A 15,412-nucleotide genomic window follows, 5' to 3' on the forward strand; every position below is an offset into this window, starting at 1 on the left:
AGTGCCCGTGAACTCCAGTAGAGGGCACTCCACTCAGGACTCTTGCTTTTGGAGTCAACAACGACTTTGTATATATGATGGCCAGTTTTTCCTTATTAATATACAATACTAATTCCATTCTTCACAGCGATAATTCAGAGTGACTTTGGGTTAAAATAGGAGATTTGAGTATCTGTAATTTTATTTGAAAAGACTGAGGAAATACTCACTTTTCATTAAATGACCTACTTAACTTTTCTCTGAAACAATGTTTCAAATAATTTACAAATTTATTTTAACCGCAAAATTTACAATGGTTAAAGTTGGGTTTAACATTTGAAACATTTGAAACAGTGTAGGCTAATCTGTTTAGAACTGCATTAACAACTGCATAAACAAAAAAAAAATATGTTTACTTTTATGAAGATACTCAAGACTGGACATACTGTGTATATACACTAAACTGATTAACCATAATTTCCATGTGTTCCAGATGTTTATATAAAACACCCTTTTTCAATAGTTAATATTTTATGATATTAAGTATTTCAGTGAGGCTTCTGAAGGATTTTCAAACTCAAAGCAAGTTTCAGGGATTTGTGGTACAGTAGTAGGCTATCTATATTGATAAGAAGAAAATCAGGTTATAAAGGGACAAGGTTTTGCTTTGTTCAGCATCACCGTCAGAAAAAGACAAGCATATTTGTTATCATAAGTGTATGACAGTCACACAGCTGGTGTTCAACGAGTCGTTTAATTCAACAGTAGTTTTTCAATACAAAAAGAAACAGGTTGCAGTGCAAGTGAAGCAGAATTGAGCTGAACACACCAGTGTTCATTTTCTACAATAGATTTTAGGCTTCTATAAATACCTCTCAACAACAACAGACAGCACTTTGACTAAGAATCTTAATATCAACATTGTTTGCTGAGCAGAAAATAGTTTGTTACTTCACAGCACACTTCTAAATGAAGGTTTACTGTGGTTTGAAGATTGTGATTTGAGCTAGTCTAAATAACAGATGTTCCTCTATTAGGAACTGCAATGGTACCAGCAAAATGCAGCTTATTTACTTAATCGAAAAGAGACTTTGAAAGACATTTCAATAGTATTTCTAATTAGAGTGTATTATAAACCAAAATTAACAATCAGCTCTTCATCAAACTTCATAGTGGCAGTTAAGAGTTTATCTGATAAGTATTTTTTACATACCGACATGAGACCTCCCAGTCCATAAATCATAGTCAATGATAAAGTGAAGGCCATTTTCCAGTTCAGCATATATTCAACTCCATTTCCTAGTGCAATCCACTGCAGAAAAGATGATTGATGATCATCTCGGCTTGGTCCCAGTGCATTTCATCCCACAGAACCATAGCTAAAACTGGTTCATTATACCAGTCAGCCTAATTAAGGTCTGAAGTCCACTGATCAGATCAACAGAGTGACCGTCACAGTCTGAAAACTTTCTGGTCAATATCGATTTAATTAGTAATTGTCCTTCAAGTTTTGCAGTGAAAAGTATTGGTTTGTAAAATTAATCTGGTATGAAATTACTTCTAAACCTTCTTGTTTTTAGTTGGTCAAACACCTTAAAGGACACCTGTCGACTTATAGAAGTCTTGTAAAACATTTGACAGTTTCATGATAAGAATTAAAACAGAACTGATTTAGTTCTTAAAATAATAAAATAAAAGGTGTTTCTGCTGTTCACTACTGAAAAGACCAGCATTATCATATGAAGGGACGCCAGTTTGAATTTTAGAGAAATTTAGCGCTACATCACTTGCTCACCAATGGATCCTCAGCAGTGAATGGGTGCCGTCAGAATGAGAGTTCAAACAGCTGATAACAACATCATCATCAAGTCATAAGTCCAAAGTAATGGATAAATTGCTTAAACATATTTGTTTGGAACAGTTTCAATTCATTTTTTTTTTTTTTGCTTGCTTGAGCTGTGCATATTACTCTCCTGATTCAGACGAGATGATTTTCCTGGAGAAAGCAACATTAGGAACCAAATTTTAGCTGGAAGCAACATTTTGAAGATGAAAATATTTTAATTATTAAAACATTTCTCAGAAACAAGATGTTAGTTGATGCACTGGACTGATGTGGATTACTTGTGGATAATTGTGATGTTTTATCAGCTGTTTGAACTCTCATTCTGACGGCACCCATTCACCACAGAGGATCCACTGGTAAGCATGTGATGTGATGTAAATTTCTAAAATCTGTTCTGATGAATTAATAAACTCATCTACATTTTGGATGGCCTGAGGGCGATTAGATTTTCAGCCAAATTACATTTTTGGGAGAACTTGGATTAACCTTGTCATCTAGTTTCTTTAGAAAGATCATGTTGGTTACCTTGCCAGACCAGCACTAACCTGCATAAGCAAACCTGGAGTGGTTAATTTAATTGGTTTATTTTAAGTAAAACTCTTGGTCTAGTCATATGTTTCATTGGTGTATTAAGGCTTTGAAACACTCCAAAAAAAGACAATTGAAAAGAAGAAGTAAAGACACAAATCTCTTCATACGTGTGTTTGTTTGGACAGTTGCTGTGTGCCAGCAGGCAGTAAAGATGTTTGCAGGTGTGTGATGTGGGAAGTCGTAGCCACTTTCTCCCAGACAGCATGAGACAGTCGCCATAGCAACCCCACCTTTTATGCTGAGCTCATTAAAAGCAAGGCTTTGACCTCTTCTAAATACAAGCTGGACCTGTCACCCTCAACTAAGGGAAAGAAATGATTTATTGGTATAAAACCATTCACTGGTGTGCAGGTTTTAATTAAAATCATTGTGTGGTGTATTTCTTAAATGTTAAACTGAACCTTTTCCTGAACTAAAGTGGTGGTTTTACCATGCAAAGAATTAAGAGAAGAGATTGTCTCCAAATGGTCATATGCTCGGGTGAAATAAAAAAACAAAAATAAACAAAAACAAACAACAACAACAAATAAATAAATAAATCAAACAATGAGTATAAATGCCCCATGAGTAAGTGCTTTCATCGCTTGTCATCTCTGATTCTGACCAAGGTTAAAATTCTTTAATAATAATAATAATAAAGTTTAATTTCCTGTTCTGGGCACTTCCTGTATTTACATTATTTTATGGTTACCTTTCCAAAATGGGTTTGGGATTCATTTCAACTTTCTAATCGCTGCTTTAAAAAGGTTGCTGGATGACTTTCAGAGAGTAGTGTTTGCCCTCTAGACATTTAAAGCGTAATAACAACATTTGTCATCACATACTAAAAGCAAAAACGTACAAATTATTTGGCAGAAGTCTGGCAGTATTAGTCATTCAGAGAAAAAAATAAATAATAATAATAATGAAATATGCCATTTTCCCTCACGTTACACTTGTTTAGCTATAAACAATCTAGTTAAAAAGTTTTCAACATGAAACTTACAATGAATCAAAAATCATTTCTGGAACCAAACAAATAAACAACAAAAAAAAGTGTAGATTTTATTTTTTTTTTCAGACACTGTTCGTCTGATGAGGGGCCCTCAAAGCCGAATATGTCTCCGAAGTTCAGCTGGTTTCGTTCCAGAGGTCAGAACGTGAAGGCGTAGACGACGCCCACCACTATGATGTTCCCGATGGTGGCGGTGATGGCGATCCACAGCCAGATGGCGTCCCGGGACATGGGCTGCTGCTCCTCCTGTTGGTTGTGAGCTGCCAGAGCGGCGGCGTGGACGCTAGCAGAGGAGTTGAAGAGAGAGTGATCCGTGCTGTAGTCATCGTGAGGCGAAGAGTCCATGAAGACTCCTGTCATCACGGGGATCTGATGATGGAGAAGAGAAGAGGTCAGACGGATGATCATGCAACCGAATGATTCCCTCTTCTACATCAGTAACACTCTGATGTGCATCCTGGTCTGGTTTTATAGACATCTGACAAGAGTCTCACTGAAATCACTGCTGGGCACAATTACAGCTCGAGATACAAGCAAGAAGTGCACTTAGACCGCTTTATCCTTAGACTGCACTCTTAATAATAAAAGATCCAAATGGGGTTCTCACAGCGATGCCATTGAAGAACCATCGACCGTGCAATGGACCTATACATTCTGTTTTGATTTATTGATTTATTTCCATTTAGATTTATTGCAAATAATAATATTACATTAATATGACACGCACACACACACAAACACAATACTTAGTAATATGACACCAAAAGTTTTACTTTTAATTGAATGTATATTTTGTTCAGAAAAAGGTCCTCAAATGGGTACAGTAAGTGCACTGACTTGCATTACTGATGTAGATGATAAACTATTATATAACTGAAAATATACTACTGATAAAGTATACATATTAAATGATTTGTAGGCTGCTTTGACTTCTGTCAAATTAATAAAAGTAGGTGCATTTTCTAAAGAAATGAAGAAAAAAAAGATCACGCTTTCAGTTATTGTTTATAATTTAATTTATTTGCCGTGGTGTCTAACTACCGAATGTAACTAAAACTCTTCATAAATCTACATAATTAGTTTTTATTAGTTTAATTTGAATACTTTTTATACTGAAAACTTTCAAATCAAAAGCAGGTTTATTATTTTTTTATTTTATTATATATTTTTTTACAGGTAAAATATGATTCATTAATTTACTTTCACTATTCACTGTTAATTTATTCCCTGTCTACTACTACAACTACTACTATGTCTACGGCTATGACTACTTTCATTATTATCATTATTATTATTATTATTAATAAATTGCTTGACAAGTGACAATGTAACTTGAAATCTTTCAAAAGCAAGAAATATACCAAATTATCTCCCTATGGCTATAAAAGCATCCCTGTGGCTTTCTATTTCTTTGTATGGAAGATTTGAGCCATAAACCTTGTTTTAAAAAACTGTTTTATATTTCCCACCTGTGTTAATAAATCAAACTGGACTATTCACTGAAAATTATTCAAAGTAAAAAAAAATAAAAATAAAAAATAAAAAAACTTTGTCCTTGGCCCTAAAAAAATTGTCCTTTTTAGTAGTTCACAAAGTAGAGCAGTCTTTGGATAACCTTCACAACAAAGTGTCTAACGGATTGCATGTTGACGATTAAAGTGAGAACATACACGGGGGTGAATAACAATTCTGGCTGTTTCCAGAGACGTGTCTGATCTGTTTCAGGGCTGATGAAAACCTGCATGGGCCAGTAAAGAGTCTGACAGCCTCCACTGAGTCGAGATGAAAAGGCTCTCGCCACCAGGGTAAAAATATCACAAAGAACCCAGTGATGGCCAATTCATCTCCTCTCTATTCAGTCTGACATGCACACCTGTCTATGCTGTGGTTTGAGGTGTTACAACCTTACAAGCTGCAAACTTCACACATACAAAGACAGATCCTTGTTCTGTTTCACTATAGAAACTACTGACAGAAGAGAACAAGGAAGGATTGAGGCAGAGACTCTGGGAATAAAGAAGGATGACAAACTTAACTGTGAATGAGTGGCTACCAGTGACCCGTCCTGAGTGTATATATATTTACATGCTGTATATATAGTGACATTTCAGTCATGACTGGACACTTTTTAATCTGTACATTACATATACAAACCATTTTCAGGAAGCACAAACTGCTCTTGTAAAAAAAAAAAAAAAAATACTTTTACTGAAGTATGTTTTAGAAGAAAACAACAAGCAGGACATAATTCTACTTAAATATTTCACATTTAAAGGTACAGTACAACCAAAAATAAAAATGTACTCATCCTCAAAGTAAGGCCATCCAAGTTGTAGATGAGTTTGTTTCCTCATCCGAACAGATTTGAAGAAATGTAGTATTACATCACTTGCTCACCAATGGATCCTCTGTAGTGAATGGGTGCCGTCAAAATGAGACTCCAAACAGTTGATAAAAACGTCAAAATAATTCATAAGTAATCCACACCTTAACTTTAAACCCTTCCTTCTATAGCCAATTGAATCTTAATGATGAATTTGTTTCTTACAAATGTTACTTTTCAAGATATTAGTTGATGTGAAGTGTGGATCACTTGTGGATCATTTGTGATGTTTTTATCAGTTGTTTGGACTCTTATTCTGATGGCACCCATTCACCACAGATGATCCACTGGTAAGCAAGGGATGTACTGCTAAATTTCTATTGATTTCTGTTGCTAAAAATCTGTTCTGATGAAGAAACAAACTCATCTACATTTTGGATGGTTTGAGGGTGAGTAAATGTTCTTTTCTGGTTGTTTCATTTTTGGTTGATCTGTTGTCCCTTTAATTCACTGTGTTACTTGCCATTACTTGTGAAGTTTACTAGCAATTTCTAAGTTTCTAAGTTAGTTGTTGTTTGTTTTCTGTGCCATACTACCACAAAAATGTGTAACATTCTATATGACAATTTATTTTACATTTGAATACATATTTATATTGAATAAACAATCAATAACTATGTATGTCATGCTGCTCTGCATTTTTTATATAAGCAATGTTTTCCATTTTGCTAAAGGCAACAGCATACTTGAACAGCTGAATTATGGCAAACTGCCAAGCTTACATAAAGACCAAGGAAGCAGAGCAGAATGCTAGTTTTTTTTTTTTTTTTCATATGACTTAAAATCAGAACTATTTTGAGATGTTAAGTTGATTTATGACTCAGAGGTCAGTGATTGGCTGATCAGTGAAGTCTGTGTAAAACAGGCAACGGAGCAGCAATCGATACAGCACTGCACCTGCTGCTCCTCTTCACGGAGAGAACAACTCCATAAATCTTTAAAGAGAAAAAACCTTCTCCCATCCTTTTGAAACATAAAACAGACATATAAATAACAGAACTATTCAATAAATCAGCACAAAACCTTTTCCACCTCAACCCCAATGTTATAAATTTCACACTCTTAGAAAAGGACATTGTCTGAGTGCAGATTTTTCTCAACAGTCCTCTTTGCAACACAGGCTGATATTTAAGTGTTGATCCAGCTAGTGTGTTCAATCAGAGAAGCTTTATCTGATTTGTGAACAAACGGTTCTTTTGATTTTAATTGTTTCAATGAATCAATTGATCCAGTGCACAACAGCCTGAATGTTTCGCTAATGAATCAGACTGATTCATCTCACAAATCTTACTTAAATCTTTTACAATCTTAAAAGACTGTCAGTGAATAAGAACTTACGTTTGTCACACGATTTGCTTTAGTCGATTGAAAAGACTTGGAATACAGTGCACAAAAATTTGTGTTTTTTTTTTTTTCACCATTTCTTGAAAGCTGCATTGAACTGCATTGTATTTTTTATTTTTTTTTATATTCGGAACAATTCTCCTTCACAATGACTAAGAAATACAATTTTACAAAAGTAATATATGAATTGGACACAATATATCATGAATCAAACACTGATCCCTATTAACTCTAAACCAAAGGGAGCACTCCACTGTCAAATGAAGCTGTTCTTCTGCATTTTTCCCTCTTAAATCAATCACATTCAAAGGTTCTCAATATTCTCATGACCTCGTTCTCGTCTAACGGTTTTTAACTTTTAATGACAGTCATGGATTTTACATCTTAAAAAATAAAATAAAAAATAAAAATAAATAGAAATTGTTATGTGAATATCAACCTTTAAGACTTTTATACAATGCAACTGTCACATGAACTCAGTATCTGTTCATTGCAAAGGCAATGGTTGAAATGAGTTGCCTGGAGCTTAATACCATTCAGAGAGCTGCATTAACTCTTAATGATTCCCATGCTTCCTGATGCCTCTCCTCTGAGCTCAATATGAAGGATTCAAAGGACAACTGCTAAGAGCCCAAAGGCTCACAGTAGCAAATAGACACTATGGGACACCTAATAAAAATGAAATAACGAATGCAAACAAATGCACACATACTTAAACAGTAAAATATCTGTAGCTGCCCAAGCTTTCTTATGCAATCTCCTTAGTCACATGGACCAAAAATAAACCACTACTATCCTGTCCTGATATTTTCAATCTCTGCCAAGTTTCTCCAACCTAAACATTCCAATCAGCTCTCTTACTTTTTGTAGGAGAACAAGAACGTAGAGGGAGAGCTTAATGTGTCAGTGTTAGAAAAAAATTAATTAAATAAATAAAAAAAATTCTACTTTGCATGTTGGTGAATTTCCGATGTAAAATCAATAAAAAAATATATTAAAAAAGACATAGCCGTGTGAGTAACTAATATTTATCATAAGCATTGCCTTCATCAAACAAACAAATGAATGACCAGCTTGGACTATTACAAATAATATTACAAAATGTTAACATTAAAATATTCTGAATATTCGGAATATACATAATTTAGAACAAAATAAAAATCAATAATCATCAAAAATAGAATATGTGTATGATTTACTATTTGCTTCTATTTTACATTATTTACATAATTATATTGTCAAAATGTATTTATTCAGATTGTTTAGAATCAGCAAAAATCCGTTCAATGTAAAAAAGTTACATGGTCACTGTGTATTTACACATTCACACATTTTGTACAATTACAGTAATGACCTGTTACTGTAACGGTCTCGGTTTCCTGGACTTTTAGTTTGAATTTACTTCCTTTGTCATGCGTTTAGCCTCTGTTTTCTGTGGATTTCTTTTCTTCTTTTTTCTTTGTCCTCAATAATTTTAATAGCTGCAAATAGGAGTTTATTCGTTCTTATTAAACTTAAATCATCCAAATGGAAGAATAGCCATTAGCTTGTTACTGGCCAATGGGGATCCAAATAAACAAACAAATAAAATGGATGGAAATTTCATTTGCAATTAATATATAACGCTTATTCAGTCCTTAATATGTTGGCAAGATGTATTTCTGGACCATATCTTCATGGAGACTTCATATTACGATAGCTGTATGTGTGTGTGTATGCATGCCTTCTTAAAAATTTTCCTCATCATCGTTTGTCATTGTTCACTGCCTGAAGGACAATTTAAAACTTGGCTTACCACACTCTCCCTTAATTGTGTAACACATCTATTTCAAATTTCTAGATTATTCTCAATTTTTGAATAATGTTAGATATGATAATACCAACGCATACACACCACGCTATACCGATAGAGGTTTATTGTACCGAGAACGGACCATTGTCAGTGTGATGAAGCTTCGATCTTCCAGATGCGTGTTATCGCTGTGCTCCTTGTACAGCAGGCCTCACAGCTATTTTTGCCCTCCTTCCATTCACATGTCACAACTTTAAGACAAAATCCTCTTTTGCTCTTCATAGCCGCACAGCTCTTTGTTCTTGATTCCAGTTTTGGAAAATCTCCTTCAGCAACTTCTTTATGAATCTCTGCTTTATTATTAGTTAAGGTAGTTCACTGGCACTTTGGCCTTCAAGGCACCCACAAATTAAAGAAAGGGGGAGAGAATAGTGAATCCTAGTCTAGAAGGAGGATATAGGGTTCAGGAAAACATTTGACTTTATAAACCTCTAGACCCACAGGACAATAGCCGATTTATTTATGAATTTTTTTTTTTATGTGTGGTAGTTTTGAATTCACTCACTGTGGTAATATATATCTTCTGCAGTGCTTTTGCCTGCCAGTCACTATCCAGTTGAATTGCAAACTGCTGGCAGTGTGAGATTTGATTAAGAGTGGCAATCCATCACTACCGATGACTGATTGCCATAGTGATTTATTCTTTCAAATAAACTTTGAATGAAAGTTCAGAATGATGAAGCACCTTTCTGGATGTTTCCTTTAAGCTTATGATTGGATACATAAGATATCCTCTACCAAAGGCATGACATGTGCATCTGCTGTCAATTAAACTTTAGAAATGATATACAAACCCCTGACAGAAACTTAGTGCAACTGTCTGTGAAACTCCTTTGTGTTCCGGTGATTTACAGCGATAGATGGCACTTAGCTTTATTGAAGCATTGTTGTTGTAGTTATTTGCTAAGACAAAACTGTTAGAACATTTTGACAAACTAACATAAAACTAATTTACTTTAAACAAATCATGTGTCTGTAACCAACCCTTAAAACCGAGGTTTTTTATTGTACTTTTTTTGTACAAATTATTTTCCAATGTATCCAGTTTTTACATATTCTGTTTAATATTATTCAGTGAACTGATCATTTAAAGTAATTGCAACTACCAAAAACATAACATTTATATAATATAACTACACTACTAGTATTTCCGAATTATAAAATAAACTAATATTCCTTAATTGAACAAATTCTAATAGTGAAAAAGAAGCACAATTTCATTCTATTTTCTCTGTTTGTACATGCTCAACACTGCTACTTTAGTTATTGTAAAAAAATAATAAAAAAACACTTTTATCTAGTTAGTTATTTGGATAGTATACGTTTATCAACTACAAACCAACATTTGGCCCCAAACTATACATTATAGCTTATGGTAATTTTGCAGTATTTATTATTAATCATTCTGTCGCAGATTTTTTTAATGTTAAATTGATTTGAATAAATTTGTAATACATTTGAATGTTTGTCTACTTAATTGTCATGTTCATTTAATGTTTATCAACAGAAAATAAAACGTTTAAATATATTTAGACACATATCTAGCATGGCTAGTTTTATTATTTCACATATACTTAACTTTTTAAGAGTTAAGTAAGTTCAGGAAAAGGAAAGTGTGGGTATTGATTTAACATTTTAATTCTGTCTTTATGACAAAGACTGCTGCCTTTCCCACTCTATTACTCTTGTGTCTCGTCCTATAAATCATACAGAAAGACAGACTCTAATTTAGCCTTATGCTACTGTAGTGGCATATGCTAAAAACTGTTTTACATTATGTGGCAAGACACAACACAGGCCTCATCTATCCAAGCCAAGGGCTGCACTCTCTTATTAAAGCTCTTCTTCCACAGAATAACAATTACTCTTCATATTACAGAGAGAGGATCGCAAAAAAACAAAACAAAAAACAAAACCCTTTACCAATTTCTAGAAGACCTAGTGTTGGTTTGGACTGATCTCATATTTAGCTAATAGGTTATTTAGACATTATGTCATTTTTGTGGCATGAAATGCTGTTGGAAGGCAGGAAGTGATTTTTCTATGCTAAATATTTATGTTTTGCGCTGTTTATTGAGGCTCAAATCAGTCAAACCCGAGAAACCACAAGGAGCTTTTATCGCATATGGAAATTCCCCCCACTTATTGTTCATAAGTGGGGGGAAGGCAATAAACTGAGTGAAAAACTTAGGGAAAAGTGGCTTGTAAACCTGCGTCTGCCGAGTCGGATAATGCTTGTTTGTGAAAATGGTTAATATCTACGATTAACAACTCTCATGAATTCAGCAACACAACGATTGATTATGATGCAAAATTGTGAGTTTGCGATAAATTGAAGTGCGTGACAGCTTTCTATTGATTATATGGAAGCTTTATTTGGTTGCTTTCTATGCTATAATCAGTTCAGAATTTGAATAAAAGTTTTGTTTTGCATGCTGCTAACAGGACCAGGAGACACATACCCTGTAACTTATATGGAGCAAAGTTTCAGGAGTGACTTCTATCCTGCATCCCTCATATAAATGCGAAATAGATTGTTTGCAATCAGGTTTAGTTGCTTAGCGTACATCCACCGTCTCAATGGTAGGCAGGTATTTTAATTGAGATGAAAAATTGCTCCTCTTCATAACATTAGGATCACATCCAGCATGTGTTGTGGATTTCTGTGTATACCTTTCTCTTATAATAGTGTCTAAACCAGTACAGTTGGGACTCTCATCCATCCTGCTTTTCACTTCTATCAAAATTTCGCGCTTCAGAATCACGTGATTGCAAACAAGCTATTCTACTATGTAAATGAATGCTCTGAATCTTAATGTAACATTTAATAGAAAAGACATTCTGCAGAGATGTTAATATATTCCAGTTGACAATACTCATATCTATTATAATAATCCACTTGAGATTGAGAATAGAGTTGTTGAAGAGGAAATGAAGTGTGACCACTTGACTTTCTGTTAACTTGAGCATCACAATTAAATTAGGAAACTAAACAAGATCAAAAACAGAAAAAATAACCTCAGTCATTCAGCCGTGCTGAGATAACATGAATTGATGTTGACTAATGAGTTTCTGCATGCTAAAAATGACATATTTTCAGAGGCCTCTGTGTCGCGAAAAGATAAAGGCATTTGCCACAAGTATCTCCTAGACACTGCATGAAGATAGAAAATGAGAAAAGCAAAGCTAAAGGTACCACTAAAAAGCTAAGTGATATTTATTAGAAAGATTAAATTAGCAAAGACCATCCAAATCTTATTTAGCATAACCAACGTGTGTTTGGAATATTTAATCTTTTGACCTCACATAAAAATGTGATGTATCCCAAATACTTCCTGTTGAAAACATGAGATTCCTCCAGCTCGAATTCAAATGCATTCATAACTGTGACAGCTTACATAAGGGTATTACCTCATGTAGGAATGCTGCTCACGAAACTCAAGATGGGAGAAAAATACCTTATGTGAGCCATCAGCTTGTGCCTTTGAGAGAAGGAATCCTCTGAATAGAGCAAATGAATTAGTGTGCAGTGAACTACACAGCATTATCTACATTGAAGTGCCATTTCCATTCATAGCAGGGATGAACAAGCTTCCGGCCCCCATCCCACTCCCTTCATCATGCTTATGGGCACACTTTTGCCCATGGCATCACTGTCCTCAGTTAGCAGGGAATGCCACTCGGGTCCCTGAGGAGGAGGTTCCAGATTGGTGATGTGGCATTTGTTCAGCTGGCTGAAACGCTAAGAACTTCCCCTTCAGCAGGTTGTGAACTTGTTTTGGTTCGCAATTTTAGTTGTCACAGACTGCACTTTTTAAATAACCTGAATTTACCTTAATTAAAAGATTATCACTGTCTTCTGTAGTAATTTCGCCTAAACAGTAAAACTACTACTGCTTTAATGTAATTCTGCAAATGTCCAGCAGAGTTTAGCTTCAACCAGCGCCAACAGACTTGCCTTTTTTTTCTAGTGAATCTGAAGACCTTCAATAGCTGGTCCAGGTGTTTAATTGGGGTCGATGTGAAACTCAACAGGGCAGGGAGTGTTTACACAACAGCATTTCAAACAAAAAAACAGAAGATATATCATCCATTTTGGCTGTTATTTTACATGACACGTGTTTTGGGGGCCTGACAATGCAAATGTTTGAAAATGGGTTACACAGATTTTGAAAGCAATATTGTTATCATCTCTGTGTGAACTATGAAAACACAAATTTGAGAAAATTGTGAAGTCATCTGCATGGGTAATTGCCTATGTGTGCAGGTGCATAGAGTTGCCAACTACTGGCCTGGCATGAATAATACAGTATTTTTAGTAGTTTTCATGAATCTGCATGACATCTTTGCCGTTTGTAAGTGAAACTTATATATATGCAAAGGAAAAACCCTTCTTTTTTAAGTACAAATGTTGTTGTGCAAATGTACCCTCAATGGCCTCCAGGAACAGGTTTGGACACCATGCTATAGACTATGAAAACAACAGTTCCCTTTCAAGAGTACTTCGAACTGCGTCCTCTAGGGGTTGTTATGGGGAAACACCTCATTGTGGCCTGCGTCTGAAGCATACATTAAAAAAAAACAACAACAACATGTTGGCCGGCGACAGCTCATGACGTCACTACCGGTGCGACTGTAGTTATCATATTCTTTGTCTTCACTGACTGTTTTCTTTGAAGCATACATCATTTAGGAGTGCATGTTTCTCACCAGAGGCTTTGCTCTGATACCTGCAGTTCACACAGCTCACATGCTGTGGTCGTGTGTGGTGAAGAGCAAGCTCTCGAGGGATTTGGATGCGCTCTGCTGTGCTCATTGTGATACATTCACGCAACTACTAAGGGGTATGTGAGTGTTTCACCATTTACCCAAGTTTGTAGACAGTGTTTGCGTGAGTGCATTCTTGCATGAATACTGATGCATTCGTGGCAGCAATTTTATTCACGCTTGATTTATTAGGTAATCTAGCAGTTGGGCGGAGCGTGTTTAAGCTCCCATCCCATGCAAGCTGTGCGTTGCATGGTGGTGAGAACATGGAAAGGACCTGACAGGAAATTTCTCCCTATTAGTAATTTCCTTTTGTTTATATAGGAAATGTATAGCGTGGACCTCTCTGCAGTGTTTGACAGATGGTTTATATAATGTTCTTCTCAGACAACCACATAATGCTACACTCCAGCTTAAAAAAGAATTCGTCCAGCGTCCACAGATTCCAGCAAACTAGTTAAGCCAACGTCAAGGGAATGCTTGAGCATGGTTATGAAAAGATGCTACTTGTTGAAGAGAAGCTGGCCTGCTATGTCTCCATGGGGGAGGCAAACTTCCTCCTTGCCATCTAAGCACTTTACTTCTCACTTAAATGACAGGGCATACCCAGCAGCAGCATGTCAGGCTGTTGCTTCATTGCACACAATGGCGGTGCTTCAGGCGTATCAGGCTGATCTGCTGAAAGACCTGGTTATAGGCAGGGGCCTTTAGGTACAGTAGCTAAGTTGTGCCGCACCACAGATCCTGCTCTCTGTGGTACTATTCGGGCTACCTCTGCTATGGCAGGTCAATGGCGGCTATGGTGGTAATGAAGAGTCATCTGTGGGTGAACCTGGCATATGTTGGGAAGAAAGAGAGCAGCTTTCTTCTCGATGCTCCGGTGTCACCTTTCAAACTTTTCAAAGCTCTGTTTAGACAGTGGTTGAGAAATTTAGGGAGGCGATGGGACGCTCAGTGGCCTTCTCTTACTCCGTTCCGTGAAGGTCCAGGTCTGAGCCCATACAAACCCAGGATACCTGGCTCATCTTAATTTGAGGATCAGAAATGGGCACAGAAGGCTGGTGTCAGGGCTTGCACTCCTCCACCGCCTGCAGGTAGGCGTAGGAGAAATCGCAGGTCAAAGGGAGGTAGGCAAGATAAGAGATGTGATCCATACAACGCGTTAGTGTTTTCATCTAGATTAGAGTGATACTTGAATATCTACTCATTTTACTCAGGGGGTTAACATCTGCTTTTATCTTCCCCTTCCTAATTCCCCTGTAACCACCATCTCTCCTGACCGAGGTTAGGCAGGAACTTTCTGCATCAGTCTCCTATGCTGGTTGCTGTGTGTATTCTATATGCAGGTTTCTTTGCAGTGTTTTCCGAGACCTGTGTGTTTCTGTTCTTTTCTAGGGTAGGTCCTCAGTGAGCACCCCCCCTCTGCTGGATTCAGAAACCGGATGCTCGACTTGCAGTGATTACCTTACTTGTTGATGCACAGTAAGACTTTCTAAAATCCTATATGGTAAGGGTTACGCGTTGATAGCCTGCTTCCCTTTCTCTGACTTGGCTTAAACTGGATTCCTCGCTCCCGGGCTGTTCTCTTGGTAATATTTAGCCGTTCTCCCATTTATCAAAGGGTTGCCTATGAGCATACCACTCATTTTCTGAATT

At 36.2% G+C, this 15,412-nt stretch overlaps 1 protein-coding gene across 1 annotated transcript in view; it reads right to left on the reverse strand.

Annotated features, from left to right (window-relative positions):
• Positions 1-714: 714 nt before the first annotated feature.
• Positions 715-15,412, reverse strand: part of LOC113063018 (uncharacterized protein C14orf132-like) — a 28,319-nt gene continuing 13,621 nt past the window's right edge. Inside the window, exon 2 of the mRNA XM_026233150.1 lies at positions 715-3,779. Within this exon, the coding sequence (XP_026088935.1) occupies positions 3,549-3,779 (231 nt within the window). The 3' untranslated portion in view covers positions 715-3,548. The remainder of the gene's footprint in view (positions 3,780-15,412) is intronic.

This window comes from Carassius auratus, chromosome 45 (genome assembly GCF_003368295.1).
Source record: "Carassius auratus strain Wakin chromosome 45, ASM336829v1, whole genome shotgun sequence".
NCBI lineage: Eukaryota > Metazoa > Chordata > Actinopteri > Cypriniformes > Cyprinidae > Carassius > Carassius auratus.